Source organism: Cygnus olor, chromosome 1 (assembly GCF_009769625.2).
Source record: "Cygnus olor isolate bCygOlo1 chromosome 1, bCygOlo1.pri.v2, whole genome shotgun sequence".
In the NCBI taxonomy this organism is placed as follows: domain Eukaryota; kingdom Metazoa; phylum Chordata; class Aves; order Anseriformes; family Anatidae; genus Cygnus; species Cygnus olor.
Window position 1 is genome coordinate 76,075,248 of NC_049169.1, and position 22,624 is coordinate 76,097,871.

Sequence of the window (22,624 nt, forward strand, 5' to 3'; positions counted from 1 at the left end):
ACCAAACTGTGTTATAAACCTTGAAAACTCTTAAATATTCTACGTTCAGGATAACTGAACATCAGCTTGTGTCCTTCTTGTCAGCTTTTGTGAATAATTTATCTAATGGTTTTAAAACTGACATGATTTTCATATCTGACAGTTGTTTCTTGCTTTGAATATATCTTGTTCTAACCAGAAGTAGCAGCATTTGATGTAGATTCATTAATTTCAGGAGATTAAATGGAAATAGTTGTGATATACAGTAAATATAAAACTGTGGTTTTGTTCCTTGTGCTTGCTTTGAGCTGTTAGGCAGACTGTTTGAGGAAGGAGGAATTGGTGGTATAATTTGTTCTGCTTTTTTTCTTCTCAGCTTTTCAAATCAGTGACTTGCTTCTAGAAAAATAATGACTTAAAACTTTTTGTCAATTCAGTGTCTGTCTTTTCATCATTATTCTGCTGTTTTCTTAGGTATTGGTGAAGTCCCCACTACAACCCTCACATCAATGATGGGTGCCTGTGCAAAAGAGAATTGTTCCACAAGCATCCCAGTCATTAACCCAGGTTAGTACAAAACCTCCCCAAATTGGTGATCAATTAGAATTGAGGGATTTGTGTGTTGTTATTACAGAGACTGCGTGAGAAAAGTGATGATTGTTGTTGGAAGTCAGAAGTACTCAACTCCTGGAAGGCTTGGAGCTCAGTTGGGAACTTGCCTATAATGCAAGTGCTTCCCACACCTGATTTCCAATTGCATCAACATTAATTTTGTTGAAATATCATGCTGAATCATTATGCTTGAACATACAGGTCCCTTTTTTTGAGCTGACTTTTCTGAGAGGAAAAGCTTGTTGCTTACCTGCAGCATCTTCACCTGCACACAGTGAGCCACTATTAGATCCATTTAGGGCCACATAAGTTGATTTTAACAGTGTAGCATATATCAGAAAGCTCTTGTGTATACTTTTTACATGCATCTGGGCTGAGGTTGTAATGTAGCCAGAAGAGTAAGAGCCCAGATCCAGGACCAAGTAACTGTCTCTTAATGAGTTACTGTGTCTCAGCTAAGAATGGGCAGGAGTCCATCCATGCATTCCTAGCTTGTGGCAAATACAAGGAAATGCAGACTGTTGCAAGCCATGTCTCTGATAGGCAAGTTGTGTTTCTTCATGCTTGTGGCAAGTGAAAAGCTCAATTGCTCTACTTCAGCAGATCAGTCCATCTGGTTTTACTCTGATACCTGCGTTACGAAACTGATCTGCATACCAGAAGGACCCTGTCAACTTTAAATACACTTCATTAAAATAAAAGGCTTGTCTGGTGTGTTCTACTGGTGTTAAGCCAGTTACCAGACATTGGTTCAGGAAGGAATTTGTCATAGATCAAGCTGACAGAGTGCTTTGCTCTATTTGCTGTTTGAGGCAACAGGATCACTCAGGACCTCTGATAGTAGTGCTACTCCATCTCTCCTGCTCTTATCCTGTGACACATTGTAGTTATGGTGTATGGTCTTCACTACAGTTGTTAAGTTTGTGCAGTGTGGGTGTGTGCAGTGGATGGTCCACAGGCTTAGACTACTTACTGCTACGCTTGCGTGTGGTTACTAGGGGCTGAAGCTGAGGACAAAAGTGGTCCCTTCCTATCCTGTGTTCCAGTATAACACCATTTCACATGCTTTATTCTCCCACTACAGATTTTTGAGCTTTTAGGATCAAGGGTATGGGGGAGAGGGCTATAAAAGTATGCTTTTCCTCCCCAGCTGGTGTGTAAACAGGCCTCATAAACAAAATGGGAAGCTGTCTGACTAGATAGAGAAAACAGTCTCTCCCCAAGAGCTATTGGCAAAGCTGCTACATTCAAAAAGTAATCAGTCAGTCAAAAGAGATGCAGTATGGCTTTTGCTAAGCTCTTTAAATGATAGAAATCTCACATTTCTTACTTCTTGGCCATTGTTTCTTTAAAATTAAACAATAATGAAAGGGGGCTATACAGAACATCTGAGTACACTGGCACTTAATCTTGGAGTACTTTTATTTGTCCAGTAACATTAGAGAAACTACATTTAGTGAGAATTAAAGATTCATTTTAGCCAATGAATCACCTGTCAAAAAGTACTATTCTACCTTCTGTCTTCTCCTGGGACAGATCTCCCTTCTGGCGAAACTATGAGTACAGGAGATTTGCAAAGGCTGGTCAGCCTGGGAGTTGGTAGGATTCATGGTGTAGCAGCATAAAGAAATCCACAGCTGCCTGTAGGATACATAAAATGTTCTCAATGACATCTCAGGGCCACAGCAGAGACATAAAAATCCAGCATTTTATATCAGATCACTGCTGATCACTTGTTCTGATGAGATTGTGCCTCTACCTTGAGTTTTACTGGTTGAGCCTGCATTCAGTCATTGCTCATTTTGGTGAGGGAGTTAACCAGCCGGTCTGATTAACTCTACTCAGTACTTTACTCAGAGAGCACGTCCTGTCTACAGCCTGCTTCTTCTCCGCTGCACTGAGCTGTCAGCCCCAAAATACTTGGTGTCATCTCCCTTGGAGTCTTCCACTCTTTCCTCCAAGGGCATTTCAATATCACTTAAGTCTTTGCCTGATGAAGTGCTTAATCCACTTAAAGGAATTTCACATCCCAAGTGTGTGGCCTCGGCCTTATCCCTCCTCTTCATGCTCTTTAGCCCATAGAGACCAGTGCTAGAAAGATGCACAAACACTTCTTTGCAGAACAGGACATTTTCTTTGCTCATTCCAGTCACAGGCATGGTACCACTCTAGGCAAGTTCAGCTAGGTCCATGTGAGCACTCATGTGTTGCCCCTGCTTGTGTCGAAGCTCAGGCTCAGAAGCCAGGTAGCTGTGGGCCACCAGATGAGGATTTTTGAAATGAATCTTCCTATCATCCCACTGTACTGCCCTGTGATTGACATCATGACACCAGAACCTGACCATCTGCTGTTTCCAACACCTGACCCAGGTCTTGCGAAAAGTGAAAATTTGTTCTCTAGCTACGTAAATGAAATAGCAGCTCTGGCTTTTATAAAGATTTTTTTGATATCTGTTGTGAGCAGTCATCTTCTCAAGCACAAATATTAGCTCCAAAAACATTAAGGGATTAAAGTTTGGAAAGAGGAAATAGGAACAGGATGCAAAGGCAGAGGTGATGAATTGGTATGACTGAGATCACAGTGTGAGTAAAAAAATTTCCAGATGTGACAGAGGAAAAAAAAAAAAAAGGTTTCATTGTTTCAGTCCTTTCAGTTTCAATATTTGAGCAGGTTTTTTTTGTTTGTTTTTATCTGGAGTTCTTAGTGGTAGCAGTGTCAGTAATAACTGTATAATTCAACAGGGAAGTCTATCCCGATGTCTGCTTTTGCTTTTCCTTTTCCTTTTGCTAAGAGTTTCTTATATCAGGAGTTTGTTTCCGTTTAATTTGCTTGCGTAGCAAAAGCAGTGGTGGCAAAAGCAGCAGATACCACCTTTGTTCTGCAAGTACCTATTGCGATACATACACCACAGTTTGGGAACCCATGTCCTAAGTCCAAATTGCTTGTCTGTAATGTGAATGCTTTCGGTCAGTTCATTGGATCTCAGTGCCCCAGATGTGATGGTTTGGGGGCTGTTAAATATCCTGTTTCAGTTAACTATCGCAGCAGGCTGTTGTTATTTATTAAACTGTGTTAGAATAAGTGCATGAAGCGAACCAAGTGAGAATTGCTGCTTTCACCACTTAAGTAAACGTATCCCTAAAGAGAAAGGCAGAGGGAGACAGGAAAACCAGCAGTTACAGTCCTGACCCTTCAGCACAAGCCTGCAGAACACCGGGAAAAACTCAAGCAGGGCTCTTCAAAAGGAGGCTGTTGATGCAGCCACAGCATGGGAGTGTGTGGTGGGAGGAATTCTGGCCGAGGCGGAGGGAGTCCCTCCGGGGACTTGTGTTCCAGCCCAGCTCCTCTGCATGTTCAAATACCTCCTGCACAATAGTACCCTCTGTGGCTTGGCCAAAACCACACAGCAGCTCTGGAGCAGCGATAAGAATAGAATCCAAGTTTTCAGGCTGAGGTCAGTGAGAGTCTTTCATTTAATGTACATCAGACCTGCACTTAAGCACGTGCTCCGGTGGAAAGATCATGGACAGATTTACTGATATAAAAGCCAGCCCCTCCTGAATGATTTGAAATGCTAACATGACTTGGCTTGTACATTAGTAGGTAGAGGAATGATTTCACAGGAAGACAACCCTTTGTGAATGTGCTTCTAATTCTGTGTTTATGCTGCTTCTCTTCTGCGTGTCAGCTGTGCACTTAGGAGGCCCACTGAAAAAGCAGTCATACTGAAAGCAGTGGGAGTACTTGTGAGGGAAGGGATACTCCCATGACTAGAGATGGCAGCTCTGGGTCATTAACAGAGTTACTGGTGGGAGAACTGCTTGGGATTTTTGCTCTCTCTCTTCAGGCTAAATATGCCTGCTGCATCTAAGTATGTCACCAGCAGTGACGTGCAAAAGGATAGGCATGATCATTGAAATTCTAGGTGGAGAATATAAAAGGCAGATGTGTATTGCAGTTGCTTTCTCTCATAGAGAATCATGGCTTTGTTTGATGAGTGATTATTCGATGCTGTGATTCATAAAGGTGATCTTTTCCTGTTTATAGGTGAGGAAGAGGAGGATGGAATTGAAAGGACCTGTGACACCCTGCTCATGTGTATTGTGACGGTATTAAACCAAGGCCTGCGAAATGGTGGTGGTGTGGGAGACGTGCTCAGAAAGCCTTCCAAAGACGTAAGTGTTTTGGCTGAGGAAGTGCGTTACTCCCTGTGCATCTCATGAATGCCAAAGTCAATTTTTGGAGGTTATAGACAGTATTTTTATCTAGTCTGCTCTAATGTTACACAGTTGATTTATCCATGTAGTTTTTACATCCCAGATGGAATATTTAATGGGAAGAGCTATGCTTGGTGTGATGATATTACTTGAAGAAAGAAACTCTAGGCAGTAGTTTATCCTTTCTTGAAAACTGGAGCATGTCGTAACCTTCTAAGCACTGCTAAGAAGTATTGCTGGGTTGGATCAGTTTGCTATTGCACTAAGAATTATAAGTGCAAACTTTTGAAAAGGATTGACTGATGGATATATGTCAAGACTCTCCATTCTAGTACCTAAAGTGTTTCTTTAGCTGAATTTCAGCTTGGCATCTGCCCTGGAGGAGGTCCTGTTGTTTATTTATGCTGAACTAGCATCAAAGTCAAAACAAAATTTCGTACATCATGGTAGAAGTCCTCTTCCTGAAGTCTTCTTCAAAATGCAGTTCATTTAAAAACTATTCATAATATTTGGGTTTTATGCATTTTGATTTAAGTTCAAGAAGAACAGCATAAATAAAGGTAATCTAGCTGCACTTTGGTGGGCCACACCATAACAGGATTAAACTCACAAGTGATATTTCATCAGAGCTTGCAAGAGTCCAGAGACAAATAACTCAGATCTGGATGGAAGAGCTCCTTGTGTGAGCAGTAGGAATCTAGGTCCTAACTCATAGACCAGGAGGTTCTAGAGGGACTGCAGACCATCCCCATGAAGTCTATAAACACTTACAAATTTTGAAAATGACCCTTGCCACTTAGTAGTAATCTGATGCTAACTACGTTAAAGCATGTCACAGAAGGTAGCACATATCCAAATGACTGTGTGGGAAGCTGAGAAAATCAATGGCTTTCAAGTTAGTGTCACGGTGAAGAGAAGGACCTGGATTTTAGGTTCCTCCTTCTTACACTGAATGTTGTCTCCTGTTTGCCACGGAATGCTGTTTTATTAGAGGTGTTAATGAGAGTCCAATCCATCCTTTGCAAGAAGGAAAATAGCTAAGATGTGAACATACAAAACTATGGTAAAGTGGGGAATATAAGCATTTCAAAGTGGCGTGTGTGTGCATGTGCATGCTGTTCTAGGAGGACAAAAAAGTGGTCTTCCCACCCTGAGCCAGCTTATAGCCATGGCACTGGTTTAGCATAGTGCTAGAACCATCAATGCTCTCTGCTTGGACAGAGTGTAGTAGACTGGTCTTGTCATCATGCAGGCACTCTCCCCTGGTTTCCAGTTGTTCAGTGTGCAAACTTGGCATCAGTTTGGAATATTTCACAAGAACATACCATCAGCATATCCCTGTGTGCTACAGTGCAGTACTAAGAAGAGTTATCATAGCTGTCAGTGGGTACTAGAAACTATATATCCCTGTTTCTGTACTGGGAAGATAATTATGTTCAGTAGAGGAGACTACAGTAATGCATCTACACTGCATCTGGTACACAAGCTGGTCTCCTCTTCCTGCTATAGGAAACAGCACAAAGGACCACAGGAGTACTGAAGAGATAGCATATTTGGCATATGAAGCCAAATCTTCTTTGCCTACTTGTATAGGTAGTCCCTATCTATTTTTGTAAGTAAGGCTAACAGAATTTGGCATATGAAAAGAAAGATGCATAGCTTTGCTGAGCTAACATTAAAATGTTATTTAATATTTTAGAGAGGTGCTATTTTTGTATCTTATTGCAACCTTATTATTGTTTCAGGAGCCCTTGTTTGCTGCGCGAGTTGTTTATGATCTTCTGTTTTATTTCATTGTCATAATTATTGTTCTGAACCTAATCTTTGGAGTCATCATTGATACATTTGCTGATCTCAGGAGTGAAAAGCAGAAAAAGGAGGAAATACTAAAGACGACCTGTTTCATCTGTGGTAGGTGTTTCTGAGCTATGGAGACATTTGATGGGTAAAGGCAAAAAATGAACTATTTCTCAATAAATAAAGTGTGAACCTAAGGGGTGGTTATCTTCTGGAAAGAAAGTCTGTAAAAATGTCCAAGTTTGGTTCTAAATTTATTTCTTCTCAGTAGGAAACAGATTTGGTTTAGGAGTCAAAAGATAAGCTTTGCTAAGAGGTGGCTTCGCAGTCTCTACCCAGGATCTGAGGGAGGAGAGCTGTGTCTCACACTCGCATCATCACCACTAATGGAGTTGGTGCAGCTGCTGACTTTATTTCACAAAGCGTGATGCAGATGAAAGTACAGCTTGCTATTTCACAGCACAGTGCATTCCAGAAGGGTAACAACGGCAAAATCCGCCTGTTTCAGAAGGTGACATGAAACAGGGAACAAAAGAATTAAATGAAAATCATCCTCACAAAGCCCACAGATGAATCGCACTTATTTTGAGGTGCAGTCACAAAGAGGGGCAGACCTTCTCTCCCCTGGGGGACTTCAGAAATACCTTCTTTTTTTATAGGCTGGGTGTTGTTTCCATGGTTGTACTGACAGGGATGAACAGCCACAGCGCACAGAGGCTTTAGTATCAGTGGAAGGCTCTACAAGAGATCCAAGGAGGAGAGCTGTAATATGGAGAAAACCATTTGTGAATCCCTCCTTCCTCACTATGGCACTATTCTTCAGAGATTCGACTGGATACAACAAAAAATAAAATGAAATTCTTACAACTACATCTCTGCAAAGACTCACCCTCACTGCTAGGTTTAAGTGCACAAACAATCCCACCGCAGCTTAAGTGGGACTATTCACATGCTTGGTGCTAACCGCGTGCATAAATCTTCGCAAGATCAGGACTGAGATTGCATGCTGTGTGCTAACCAGTATACATTTAGAAAGAATCAGAGCCAACACTTGTAAAGTATTTTATAGCCTTCAGCATAGAAGGCACTGTAAAACTGTAACATATTTATTTTACTGTTATTGTTATTAAGCGGAAATATCACAAAAGAGAATAAACTCTGTGCTGAAAGAATTCTGTCAGGAATGCCTTCTAGCCTGGTATTTTCTTGCCTGGCAGTTACTGTATGTGGTTATAGCTTTTAAATTAAGATCCTTCAAATTTATGAACCTTTAAATTAAGTTAGATTCCTTTCTCAAACATATTTAACAGATTTGGGTATTTTTATGTTGATTTTTTTTTATATTCTTGTCTTTTGCAGGACTGGAGAGAGACAAATTTGATAACAAGACAGTTTCGTTTGAGGAGCATATAAAGTCAGAACACAACATGTGGCATTATTTGTACTTTATAGTTCTTGTCAAAGTTAAAGATCCAACTGAATACACTGGTCCAGAGAGTTATGTGGCACAAATGATTGTGGTAAGTCAATTTGGGCATGTACTTTATGCAACTGAGAGATGTTCCGTGCAGTTAGAGCAGAGCATATCTGTCCTTTTCCCTCTGTCTGAACAATGGGAGGCATCGATCTGTATTTTTAAAGATCTCTTCACGTGTCTTAGACAGTCTGCAACAAAGCCCAGTCTTAAACATAATGAAAAAGATGAAGGCATAGGCCACAGTTGCTAGTTTGGCTTTCGTGCTGTCATGCTCTGTGGGTTCCACTCCCTCATTAGCCAAACCAGAGGCAGAGGAGCATGCATAACATCTGCTACTGCTACTGCTTTGTCCAGTGTCTCTGGGCTGCTGTCCAGAAAAATAATGTCTCCTGCTGAACGGTGAAGCACAGGGTCAGTGTTGAGGGGCTAGCGTTTTCTCCTATGACTGCTCTGAACAAGCTATTGAAAAGACCAAGAACTGCTTCGGGGATTTGAAGAGCTGCAGAAACTCTTTGTCATGAAGAGTTTTTTGGATTCAAATTGGATTCAGAGACAGAAATTTGATGACACGGGGGCAGAGAGATGTTCAATCATATTTCATTTCCAGCTTACTGCCAAAGAGAGTTCCTTCCAGTGAAAGAGAGGGATGGGTTGTCAATGGTACCTGGTTTGGGGCTTCGTTTTTGAGGAATTCCGGAACAGCCCCACAAAGAGTGGCATTCAAGGGACATTTCTTACTACCTTTTGTGATAGTCTGGTATACCATTTTCTTGTGGACTTCCTGTCAGTTACTGCACTGCTAAGGGCCTATGCTGGGATTTGTGGCTGCAGAGCTAACATATGTCTGAGTCCCAGAGGAGAACGTAACCAAATGCACATCAGGCTTTGCTGTTCATGTATTTCTGGAGCCACGTTTCTTATGGAGAATATCTACTCTGTTATCTTTCATTGAGCTTTTCATTATGCATACTACTCAATCTCACTTGTGAAATTCTGGGTGCCCTTATAGTCCTCAGCCTAGCCAAGGGGAAGAGTCTTCTCCTTTAACTTCAGCTGTCTGAAAGTCAGGCACCTGGTTTAAATAGATGTCAGCACAGAAAGCTGTATCGTTTATCCTGCCTTAAGATAGGTGTCTAGGGTGGCTGGGGTGACATACCGTGGCAGTGCCTTTCTCACTCCATTGAGAGCCAAAATGATTAGTTTAGACAAGATTCCTAACAGGGAGCTGGCTGAAGTTGGAGAAGATGACTCACATTGCACAGACCTGTGCAGAGCTCACCTTGAAGAATGGCTTGTGTTTAGACAGAAGGTCTAAACTGAATGCTGTGGTGAAACAGAGCTTTTATAAGTGCTATTACCACTATGTGGGAAGGCAGTGTAGCAGGTCATGGGAATTTAGTGCTCTAGTACAGAGGAGCTGTCTATGTCCATGAAAATTTAGAACTGCCAATCCCATTGACCAGCTTAGTGCATTTATGCTGTTAGGCAGTAATGGATCTTCTGCATGACGGGTGAGATAGAAAAGCTAAGACAAAAGCTTGTATTCTCTGTTCCATTACAGGAAATTATTCATAGTGTCAAGTTGTCCTCTAATACCTGAAAATATTTCTAGCTTATCTCAGAAATGCTTTTTAATTCATGGAATCAACATCTCTGGGCTCTAGGACTTGTTTCCTTTGTCTGTTCCTTCCTACTCTCTTCTTCCTCTCTTTCCCTGCAATGTTTATATGGTTTTTAACTTTGAGAGTATGTATGTTAAGTATTAATGTTTAATTCTGAGGGATGCATTAATATTCATAGTAAGTGTATTCATCCTGTGGCAGCAGTGGTTTGAATTTTCTGATGCAATTCACTAATGTATTTTACGTTTGCGTTAATAGTCAGAACTCCTGTTTGAATACCTAAAACATTAACAGAAAAGTGCCAAAACGTGTGACCTCAAGCACTGTACTGATTTCTCAAAGATGCTCTACAGCAGAATACTGGTGGTTTGAGTGGTTAATAGTAATCAAGGTTTTGGAATTATTAAACCCTCTGAAAGAGGGCTTTTTTGTTTTGTTTTCTGTTTGGTTTTTTTTTCCATGAGTATATATAAAATTAATGGCTGTTCTGGATGAGGGAGAGGTACATACGGACCTAGAAATGTATTGTAATGTTTAGAAGGAATGGCAAATGGAATGGAGGAGTGGGGAAAAAAAAGAAAAATAAATGTTTGAACAAACTACAGGTGGCTGATATGGAATTAGTAATTGTATCTTTGTGTAGTTTAAATTCCCCAGTACAAAACCTAGGGTAGGTGTGCTGCAGAAATACTGGTTCTGTGAAGCAGAATCAATTGGAAACATTTAAGTGAATAGAAAAAGGACTCTTTCTCTTGGATCCAGAGATTACTTGATACCACATGGTACAAGGACTATTAAGAAATTAAATAAAATAATCTGACTGGAAGAATGGAGTTTCCTGGAAGTATGAGATTCAGCTAGAAGAATTTGAGAGAGATAACTTTGCTTATGAGAAAAAGACGATTCAAAAGTTAAACACCCAGAGGTAGTTTTACAGGTGTCATCATCTGTTGGTGCTGATGTAGCTTATGTGTTTTGTGTGTTTCAAACCCAGCATGATAATAATGAAATTATATTGGAAATATGCAAGATGTACTACATTCATTGTAGCAATTTTTGGCCTTAAGACAAAGAGGGAAACAAATTGCTTAAGACTTTTCAGCTGACTGGAGGCTGAGTAACCACTCTTGTGTTTCTGGAAGAGGTAACAAAGTCCCTGATAAGAGATTTAAGTTCTGCTTAGGATCTAGCACAAGAGAGGCAAACTTCAAATTAATTTTCACAAGGGAATTGGGACTTACCAGTGGAACTGACTCATCACCGAATGAGGCTGATGGGGAGTTTATGGGGATGTGACACTGTAGTTCAGATGGGAGTCCAAAATGCATAGCGAAGAGGCTCAAGGCAGAAGGGAATGCAGCATTCAAAGTCAAAGGCAAGAAAAGAGTATGAAGTTTCCTTTGCTGAATCGACTTGAAGATAATGCCCAGCATATCAGAAAAGATGCAAGACATGCAGTGGCTTACAATAGTTAATAATGAAATGTGCACTATAGACAAAGAGGAGGATGGAAGTATTGTTCAAAAGCATTTTTCACTCAGTAATGGATAGCATTACTGTACAATTGCTCTACAATTACCTTAAAGGAGGCTATAGCAAGCTGGGGATTGGTCTCTTCTCCCCTGCACTAAGTGATAAGACAAGAGGAAATGCCCTTAAGTTGCATGAGGGGAGGTTTAGGCTGGGTATTAGGAAAAATTTCTTCACTGAAAGGATTGTGAAGTATTAGAACAGGTTGCCCAGAGAAGTGGTTGAGTCACCGTCCCTGGAGGTCTTCAAAAAACGCGTAGGTGTAGTGCTTAGTGGCGTGGTTTAGTGGTGGACTTGACAGTGCTAGGTTAAAGGTTGGACCAGATGATCTATGATTCTATGATTCTATGATTCTGACATTGTGGCGGAAGATGGATTGACCATCAAGTCAAAAATGAGAGGGAGAAGTTTTTATTTTTTAATTTGGGTGCCACTGATTAAACCAGAAGGTTACAGAAGTCAGTATGGCTAGCACTATATGCAGTGGAAGATAAACCTGGAGAATGTCTGAATTTACAGTAGAATGTGCTGGCAGGACCTGTGGGTGATTAATAAATTGGAGATGGTTAAAGGTAGAGAGAGATCCTTGAAAGGTCACCTGTTGTTTGGATGAAGTGTGGCAAACCTTTGCTCTCGTTTATTTAAAAAAATAAAAAAAGTGAAAAGTGTGTGGGAGGGTGGAAGAACAGCTCAGTCGCAGGGCATTTTTGAAAGGGACAAGGAGGACTGAGAATTACATTCAGGGTGATACTGAATATGAAATTCCATGAATAGTACACCTGGAAAAGCTCTCCTAGCTCTATGAGTTTTTATTATAATTAGGTAGGCCTTTATGGCTGTTTCTGTAGCTTTAAGGGATCAAATTCTGTGTTTTCACAGCCAGAGTACTTGGAGAGAATTTCTACTCAAATCTAATCCTCAAGGTTCAGACCCATCCGTATATATATGTAGGTCAATTTTTGGAGTATGCTTCAGTAGCTTCTTAGTAGAAAGTGGAGTTTAGTTCCAAATGTTATCCTCACTATGCCTACAACTATGATTAGGAACCAATTATTAATTGTACTTCTCTACTTCTGTATTCCAGAAAGCAACATTGGAGTGGTTATCAGTATAACTAAACACCAGGGGAAATGTCTGCATTTTCTGGTAGTCTTGTTTCTTCATTGTCCAGACCCATCAGGACCCCAAAATATGACTGACTGTGATACTTGTTTACCGATCATTTGTTCAGCAAACAGTGAAGCATCTGGATTGAAGGTTTGGTGATGATAGCACAAATGGAAAAAAAATACAGCCCTCACTCAAAGGAAACATTTTTGCAGGTTCCCAAGTTCACTTTAATTTCTGTTCCAGGGGTGGCTTGTTTCAAGGCATTTCTATGAGCTTGCATGTCTCTTGCCTCAGAAGTCCTTGGGGCAGAGGACTTCTTTTGCTTTCTTCCTCTGGAGCATAGACACTGGTGCAAGCTCCTAATGTTCGCTGTGATTTTGAGTTTCCCATCAGCTCTGAATTTGCTTCAGTGCTTAGCACACTGTTCTGAAAAGTGACTGAAGTAATCAGTAGCTATCCAGCTCATATAAAATATTTTATATTTATTTTTAAGAAAAAAGGTACTATGTATAAAATATATTGTAAAACAACGCATAGTTTATTCACCTCTAGCTTTTTAGACAGTGCCTGTTTGGAGATGTTGATGGGAATAAAACACTTCAGATCTTTTAGTGATGCCCATTCTTCTGGCACACTATCTTGCATCAGTTCTTGGGTGAAATATTAATGAATATTAAATCAGGGCAGTAGGTTTTATTATTTGTTTATTTTCCAGGCTTCTTTTATGAAGTCAGACACGTATTACTTCATATCCAAAAATACAGAAATTTTGAGAAGCTGTATACATGCATTATATTTGCACTGAGAAACTACACGAATGATTCCCCTATTGAATTTTCATTCCAGCAGAAAAAACTTCTTATCTGACCCATTTGACCAGAAATTCCATCCCTAGTAAACCCACAGAGATGCACATAACTTGTATTGCATCGATACAGCAATCTTTGAATGTTCCTTGTGTCCATTTGTCAGAGGAGACAGTTTAATGTGATAACTGGAACAGTGAAGGTTAACATCCAAATTTTAGGCTTCTCTTTTCAGCGATGCAATTTATACATGCAGATTTCACCTAAGCTTTGATAGCTGCAAATAGATAAATGGAGGCAAAAAATGTAGATGATTAGTTACTGAATTTTTTGCAGCAAGTCAGAGAGAGATACGATTAGCCTATGGCTTGTACCTCCATTCATTTGCCAAAATAAAAGGCTGTAGGCATAGTAATTACATTAATTATTTTGCCCATTGGAAGAATGACAGACTTTAGAAAACAAAGCCCTAAAAGTTTTGTTCTCGCGTGCCCTGTCCGCAGTTCTTAGCAAGTTTCATAATGGATTTTATCAGCATTAGTGCTACCTGTCATAACTACAAAATTACAGCACCTAATTATATTATTACTTATTTACTCTAATTATGTAATTGGATGTAATTGGTGCAATTACATAACTCCTCAATCAGCTGAAAACTGCTCTAAAACCAGCCTATGTTCATAAGAGTAAAGGATAGATACTGTGATGCGTTAAGCCATGTCCCTAAAGCAAGGCAATCTCCAGTAGGAAATTAATGGTTCTGTCCTTCTGCCATTGAGGTTATTGGGACCTTGAGCCTTTTATGCTGTGATAGTATCTTAAAAGTCTTCCTTTACACCTTCTTTTGTCTGTAAATATATCTTCCCTGAATAGCAAATCCCTAATCTTAAGCATCTCTTCGGGCTATTCAGGATCCCAGTACTTCCACTGAAATCCAAAGAAAAATTCCCATCACCATTATAAGAATTAGGCAGAAAAGACAGCTTGAGCAACATCAGCCTGAAATTCTGAATAGCAATTTTTCTTACTTACTCAGTTCTTTCAAAGGCACTTTTGTGCCTAGTCATTGGTAATGTGACAAAATATTTTAACTCCTTCATTTGTAACATTTAGAAACTTCATTTTGAAGGTGTCAGCTTAATTTTATTGATATTATTAAATAAACATTTGGCATAATGTCTTGAACATGTCCCTGTCAGGAGGAAAAATGCTTTCCCCATTTGGAAAAAATCTATTTTTGTTGTTGTGTTGTTTTTTTTTTTTTTTTTTTGGGGGGGGAGGGTTGGTTCTGGTTTGGTTTGGTTTTAAGTACTGAAGTTTGAAAATTGAGCTGAATTTAGTGCTCTCTTGAGCTGGTGCTGTTGTGTCTTTTCTTCCTACCTCCAGTCTCTTGCTTTTGCCCTCTTTTTCTATTTGATACACAGAAGTAGGTATTACATTCAGAAGCAGCACTGGGAATAATGCCAAGTGAGCCATCAAGGAGTCTCACAATAGCTGTCATTCTGCCCATACTGTGCACTGGGCAATGCAAGCCATTTAATGTTGGCTTCCTCCTCTTTTCTGCCTTGACGCCCCTGGGTTCAGACCTTGGCAGTGATGCTGCAAGGTCCCGGCCAGAGTCTGTGAGGCTCTTGGGCAGCTCTGACCCCAGTGGAGCTGTCAGGTGTCAGAGGCGCCACGGCAGGGACAGTGGGCAAATCCTTCCTAGAGCCAGGCTTCCTTGTGGATAGTCCCTGGCATGCCAGCATGTGGCCTGCAAAAGGATTTTTTGCATTTTAGGCAGCCTCAGCAGAAGCGGCTACCTGTTGAAACTGCAGAAGCAGGAGCCAAGCAGAGCCTGACAGGAGTGTGTCAAGAGCCTGACTGCCCACCCTTTGGCACTGCCAGGCAGCAAGCTGGACGTCCAGCCTATTCCATGGCCATCCCCGAGCAATCCACGGGGAACCCCAGCTCTGGAGGAGGCAGGTCTGAAGGAAATACAAGTAGATGAGGTAAAGGCAGTGAAAAAGCACTGCAAGGAAAGGGGAACAGCAGGCAGGCAAGCAGGAGCAGGGTTTGTAGAACAAGCTGTTCTTCACTGCTGTCAGTTTTTTTCAAAGAATGTAATAAAATAATATGTACTAAAAGGGCTGTTGACCTCAGGTCTTAAAATATAACTTCTTTGGAGAAGAAAAAAAAGTTCTGATATCCAGGATTTTTCTATTCTGTTATCCGTTGTCTTTTTGAATTTTGGGAGGCAAAAGTTTTCCCTGCTAATTTTTCTCTCTAGTCTATACCCAACCTACCTCAACAATTCTGTGATAGCCTAATTACAACCAAGGATTGCTAAACACAGTACGGGTAGTATCTAAGAATGACTTAAAACAGAGAAATGTTAATCCAAGGTAACATTCGTACTGCAGAAGGGACACTCTGTTTGATGCTCTGGGTGTTTTTCACACACACTGGTGGTTCAAGCTAGATAATTTGAGAAGTTTCCTCCCCCAGATGTCCACCATACCCTTCTGTTGCAATTTACCACAACAATAGCAGAGAGGGCAGGACAAACAATGCATTTGTTCACTCGTGAGCTTCTGCAGTTCACAGCCTGGAGTATTAATGTGAAAATTGATGGCCATTTAAGTCACACCAGTCTGAACTGCACTGCTTGAGGAGAGGACACACCACTGATTCTTTGCCTCTTTATTGGTAGGAAAAGAATCAGCCAGGAGAAAGGGCACACAGCTGACAGGGGTGACCCTGTCAACTGCTACAGCTAAATCTGCCAGGGACTGTGAGCTGTGGTTCTTAAACTGGCTCACTATAAATAAACTTGTATTTTTAAGGTTTCTTCATTATCATAAATTCTAGTTCAACACCAAGTTTCTGATCTGGCAAGTTACAGACTTTGACATGCTCACAGGACTGGACTTATGCACCTGAATGTTCTGCCGGAATGGGGCATAGAGTTTATAACTTTGGGGAAGTTAATAATGCTTCTATTGTTATGTCTGATTTATTTGACTGTTAAAAACTGACCTTCCTCCAAAAAAGAGCAGATGTTATCAAAGCAAAACTTGCAAGGATGAGATGTATGTACATAGCATTAAGCTATGCAAATTTTCCTTAATTACTTTTAAAAGACTGATACAATGCATGTCACATTATGAGTAATTACTTACTGTGGCAGTTATACCAATAGCACAAAAGCTGGGTGCTAAATAAGATCTGAGGTCTCACTGACAGGCTAGTCTCCTAGGAAATACAATGTCGGTTTTGTCTGCAGTCGGGTTTTTGTAAAATAAGCAATTAAAGAAATATGCCTAAATAGATGATTTACTGCTCCTATTTTTTGTTATTCTCAGTATAGGAGAGCAAGCGAGCAATAGTGTCTCTATGCCCTTCTACATGGAAGCAGGCCCTCTGCGATGTTCAGGGCTTCACTTCAGGTGCACCAAGTCCTGGAAAAAAGTCATTTTTCTGCTTAAAGGCCTGCCTAAAACTTACAGAGGATCCCAGAGCCATTGAGTGGTTATAGGCAGTCACTGAACAGAACTGGAATTGTGCTTAGCACAGGCTCAGCCACTGCTTCTGCCCCTCTCCACTCATATACCTGAGTGTTACCCAGTTTTATATTTACAGAACGTATTACGGTTTGTTGCTTTTCCTTCTGCTAAGTATTGAATTATTTTTCTATTGTTGCTTTTCCTATTGTTCAAAAATAACATTCATTTCTTCAGGTAGCCAATTACTATTTTGCTTCTCCATACAATTTTGCATCTACGTTATTATCTTACAAAAGAGCTCAACACCTCCCTCTCTACTTCATAAAATAAGCAGTTATAGTAACCTGCCTAATTAGCTGATTTCCTGCTCATTTGTGTGTTTGTCAAAGCATGAAAAGTTAGCATCACATGAGGACTTTGCATCTCTGTACAAAGCTCCTATTCTACAAGAGAGCTGAACATCTTTTCTGCTTCAGGGGCTCTGCATCTTTCAGAACTGGGCTCTTTGGCCACCATAAATAATTTGGCTGGCCTCGTTGACTAGGTGATGTGTGAGGTATAGGGAAATAAAAGGACAGGTGAGCTTCTTTTGGGACCTCATTTAAAAGCTTGAGGTTTTAGTGGCTTTAAGTTTATATACATTCTTTCCAGACAGGCAAAATTAATTCTTCTGTTGCTGTTTGAATGGGAAACCACGGATCTGATCCTGCTTCCTTAGAAATGATGTCATTAGCTGGAGTGAGAGAAAAATCAACATCAACCACAGGTGCTACAGCACAGGCAGATGTGGTGTGTGCGGTGAGGGCCTGGAGATAACCTTCATCCCTCCAGCTGACTCAGTGAGGGGATGACCATGCCACTGTGCTGTGCCATTGTCCCTGCTACATCCGTGCTCAGCCTCACATGTTCTTGTTAACCCTAAGGGAACAGATCCCTGCACAAGCACAAGCCTGGCTTTTTTCCCCTCTCCTTTGAAATTACTTCTGAATAGAAAGCTGTAATGTAATTGCAATTTACAGAGTGGAACCTAAAACCATCCAAAAGTATATTCATCCTGAGATGTGTGTTTTTTTCCCTGAAGCAGTCAGTTGATAATACCCAGCACTGGTCTTTTTGGACACTGTGGTATTGTAGCTCTGTTGTAAGCTTAGCTTGATTTCCTCTGCATTTGAAAGATATGGCTGCCTGTCTGTTGAGCAATATTTAGGCTTCAAGGACTGATTCTGCTGTAAGGATGGGTTCTGCCTTGATAGTACAGTGTAGTTAAAGCTTCCTTGTCCTTCTTCCAAATACAGTTCATTCAATTTGCAAATTAAAATAAATGAGTTGAGTTGGGTTCCTGTTTGTTTGTTCGCTGCTGGCTTTAAGGACTCAAGAAGGGGTCTGGACATGAGGCAGTGTTCCTTGAAACTTGCACATCCCCACGAACATCCAGTGGAGGTGTTCCAGTTGGAGCATCCTCAAGCCAAGCAGCGCTGCTGGCAGGACATGGGCTGTGGTTCCCTGCTGGAATCCACTCCCTCCTCGACCTGCCAGAGGCAGGAGCTGTTAACTTTACAGGCAGCTTGCAAAAGCAATCTTTTATCCCTTTGTTAAGAAGCATGTGGCCTGAGATGGATCTGTGTGTGGGCAGACCTTTATTCTCTGATTTCAAATGACGAAAAGGCTGTCCATGGCATTGGATAAGCACCTACGGTTGTGCAGAAGCCAAGGCTGTGTTCTCTTGGGAATGGAAGTATATGGCTTCACCTAATGAAACCTGGACCTTAACTGGGGTCATGGATATTGATAAGAAGTTCAGCCCCAGAGGAATGATGTGATGATCAGGTTGCAAAGCATACAAACTGAATTCATTTGGTTTTGTACTCTAGGAGAAGCAACAAACACGGGCACACTTCAGTGTTATTTGAGAATACTATTGCAACATTTGAAAACAATTATTGTTCTTTGTATTACAGTGGTACTAAGCTTCTGGCTTCTTGAATGAGAAAGGCACTCCAAAATTGTCCACAGCTAAGACAGCTGCAGATTCTGAGGAAAAGAAGGACTCTGAGTTTCCCAAAGATAGAAGGGCCATTAATAAAAGCACAGGGATATGAGTCTGAGGTTGTTGTCTTACCAGGGACGCCATTTAAGAGTAAATATGTGTAACTTTGGTTGGACTTGAAATACTGGGTTGAGATTCTGCAAGAATTAGAACGGGGAAAAGCTGCAAAAAGTAGCGCTGGCTCTGAGTTCTCAATGATGAGAGACAGTAAGAATTGGGAGGATTGCGTGCAGCAGTAGTATGAACTCATTTTACAAGGTCTCATGGATATGATGAAGTTGCTTGTTTTCTCTATCTGTTGTGGGAAGAAAAATCCACAGGTCTGTATTACTCTGCATGGATAAGTTTCTGAATTTGTATAACTTTGGTTTCATTGTGCCATTTATCTTTTGGGATCTGCTTTATGAGATTTTTGTCAGCTTTTTCGATTTGGTTTCAAAGCTAGTTCATGGAATCTTCTCTCTTTTTAGTTCGGTGGTTGTGTGTATGATAAAAAGCTAAGATTGCATCATCTTTAATAAAAGAGAAGATATATAGCCTAAAGAAATCAGATTAGTTGTAGAGAAAGAAATCAATCATGTTGGCAAATCATATCTATGGGACAAAGTGCAAAATGTTTGTTTCATACAGTATTTATTGAACAAATTTGTTGAGAAGATGGTTAAAAATGTTGTACAGAAAAAAACAGGAATCATTTTGTTCAATTTAAATGACATTGATGTATTTTTTACATCATGAAATCTTGCAATATTACGAACAACAATCCCTGATAAAGTACTTTACACAATTGCCTCACAGGGCATTTTGAGATAAAAGTATATATCGGAGATTGTAAATTGGCTGCATCCAATTTATATATAATGGAACCCACTACAGCCATCCTACAAAATTCAATAGATCAGGAATCACATTACAGTTCTGTGAGTTTGGAGTAGTAGTAGCTTAAAGAGTCTCCAAAACAAACAGGCAACTTTAAATCATATTTAATGAACCCTGTGTATTTTATACACATGATTAAAATGTTTTGTTTCTGTTTTTCATTTTACCGGGTTCTGCTGAAGGAAAATTGTAACTCTGGGTTTGTGAAACTGATCATCTGCTTGTTCTTACGAGAAAATACGTTTTAATTGAACAGAACGAACCATATTTAAATGCTGGGTTGGAAAAAAAAAAAAAAGGAACAGCAGATCTGTACAGAGGATCCATTTCAATATGTTCCTAGCAATGCAAGCAAGTGAGCTAAATGAAAGTATGGTATTGGCAGATAGAGGTTCACATTGTAGCAATGCATTTTTTTCTTTTATTGATTTGTGCCTGCAGCTTCTGAAAATGGCAGTCATGAACCTGAGTGAACAGACGTTTCACCTCGAGGGCCCAGTTTTGCTGGTTTCCACCTATTTCCCAAAGTCACTCGGAATAAAAGTGCCCTGTGTGTCCCAGTAGGTACCTTGTGGGACCTGGTGGGATCTGTGTCTCATCCAGCCACAGGCAGAGGTGCCAAGGGGCCTCTCCTTGGCATCCATGCGTGCAGGCAAGGAGTTGTGCAGAAGAGTTGAGCAGAGGAATGCCCACAAGCCATGAGCGAGCATTTGAACACAGCAAGTGGTTTGAAAACAGGTTGCAGAGCATGTTGGTAGTGTTCAGGCCCATATGGCTGAAAGGTGGCCATGGCTTGGTGGTGTTTTGTCAAGAGACACTTCAAAGAGAAACCTGCATCTCTTTCCTCTCTGAAAAATACTCAAGTATGTGCATTTATGCAAGTGTGTGGTAAATGCATGATCATATCTTTGTTTAAAAAGACAGTTGTTCTCTACAGCCCATTAGGGATAGTAATGTAGGATAGATAATAATTCTAATTAATTTTGAAAGAAAATTTTGTACTTTAAGCTGTCCTTTCATATTGCACCATGTGCAAAATACATCAGAGTTAAAATGGACCCAAAGCAGAGCACTGAGATCAGGATTGAAAATGCCTCGATGCCAGGAGTATCCTAAACCAGAACAAACACGCTGCAATCAGTGAAGCTATGCCTGTGCAAAGCTGAGAACAAGGTCAAGTCCTGAGCCTCTGAAAAAATGAGTCTCCAGCTGAGTCTTTATGTTTCCCAAAGATTTTGTTACACCAAATTGAAGCTAAAGCTAGAAAATGGACAGTACTTGCAAAATGCAAGGTGACAGGGGCAGAGAATTAAAGCTAAATGTCAAAAAAAATGCATCCATTTTGACAAGTATGAGCCTGAATCCCATGCTACAAAAGATACGAAGTAAAGGTCATGGTTTGGAGGTTAACAGGCAAGTTAGACCATGATCCACTGTTCAAAACCAGCACTTACATTGACAAAAAGAGATCAAAATTTGTGATATCCTTACCAGCTGAACAGTAGGTATGTATCTAAGGAGCAGGCAACCTCTCTGTCCTCAGCAGTGGTATGATTCTGCAGGGTGTGTTCACATTGCGGTGGTATTAGTGGATTTCAGTATCTAGAGTGCTCCTGCTAGAATGCTTTGCAAAAGGAAATCAATACTAACAGAAGATCAGAAGAATGGGGGCTTTAGAGAGTCCATGCAGGTTGGTGGTGTGCGGATAGGAATGGCATGGGGCTGGATAAGCACCATAATTCTGTTCACTTTAAATGCAGTCAACAGAAATATCATTGGAAAGCACAGGCATTCAGCTAGATGTGAGCCAGCATAGCAAGTGAACAGTGAATTTGCCGAGATGATGGTAAGAGTAGTGGGGGAGGGAGAGGGAGAATGAAGCTGGAGCTGGAGGCACGGTGGTGGTTGTGGTGGAGCTCCATGAGCAGCTCAGCCCCTCTCCTGTCACAGGGGTGCCCTACACAGTGAGCCACTGAGAGGTGTCACCTGGCATCGGAGGAACTGAGCCTGTGCAACTCAACAGCAGCACTGCAGTGAGCTGTGAAGGAGGAGATGGAGAACTGCCAGGTGCCTCTGCACAGAGACGGTCATTGCATTATGCTGTTCTTCCCCTACTGAGACAGCTGGAACTAAAACAGAGCCTCCCATGCTGCCATTAAAAGGTTCTTTTTTTAAGGACATGTGCACTTAATGTCAGAATATTGAAACCATACCCACGTGAATAAAGTTAGCAAGCCAGTGATTCATTGCTGTTTCAAATCTCTATCTAGCCACAGTAAATTTCTGCTCAGTAGTGACAGTCTGTGTCCACATGCAGGCTATGATTTACAGTTCTGTGTTTTGTATCAACAACATCTGTTTAACAAAAGAAAAAAAAAGCCAAGAACATTTATTTTCTAATCTCTGTACCAGATGTTGTTTCTTTATGCACAAGATCCAGGGATTATATCAGAAATAATTTAATTATTTTAAATGAATAATCTGAAGTGTTTTTCCTAAAGCATGCCCTGTAACCACTAACAACATAAAAACATAGGAATGTGGAAAAATAAAGTCATATCTTGCACAAATCTATAATTATATCTATTTTAAGGGCACACATATTAAGCACCAAAACCTAGCCTGAGATGTTAGTGTTGGGATTTTTGAAGATGTGCAGAGGAGAATATCAATTCTCATTTACAATAGAGATAAGGTGGCAGAGTGATGGAAACAGCAGAACAAAGCAACAGTTGAGAAATGAACACATGCTACGGGCAAAGAAAGACACGGGAAGCCAATGTGGCTTCAAGGAGAGGAGGAGCCCACTAGCACTGGGGTGGGATGAAAGCTCAGGCCCCCTGAGCACACAGAGGTTGTGCCATGAGCCCACTGCCAGCTGCAGTCCCCGTGCACCTGCAGGTCCCCTGGGTTTCCACCTGGAGGGGAGTTGGATGGTACGGTCCTCGTGCACTGGTGCCAAAGCTACTTAGTTCAGTTTGTGCTTTCCACCCTCTAGGCTAAGGTTGCTCAGAATTGAAGGAAGAACAATGCCACAGAAAATGTCTCTGTGCAGCTCCTGC

The 22,624-nt window shown here is 40.9% G+C and overlaps 1 protein-coding gene across 4 annotated transcripts in view; it reads left to right on the forward strand.

The window, feature by feature from the left end:
* ITPR2 (inositol 1,4,5-trisphosphate receptor type 2) overlaps positions 1 to 22,624 on the forward strand; it is a 268,838-nt gene that overhangs the window by 233,453 nt on the left and 12,761 nt on the right. For 3 of the 4 annotated variants that reach the window (XM_040545169.1, XM_040545170.1, XM_040545171.1), the window contains 4 exons: positions 454 to 546; positions 4,640 to 4,767; positions 6,555 to 6,720; positions 7,966 to 8,126. In XM_040545169.1, coding sequence (XP_040401103.1) covers positions 454 to 546; positions 4,640 to 4,767; positions 6,555 to 6,720; positions 7,966 to 8,126 — 548 coding nt within the window. Of the gene's footprint in view, positions 1 to 453; positions 547 to 4,639; positions 4,768 to 6,554; positions 6,721 to 7,965; positions 8,127 to 12,319; positions 12,566 to 22,624 lie in introns of those variants that run through there. The other variant, XM_040545172.1, reaches the window with a different exon arrangement.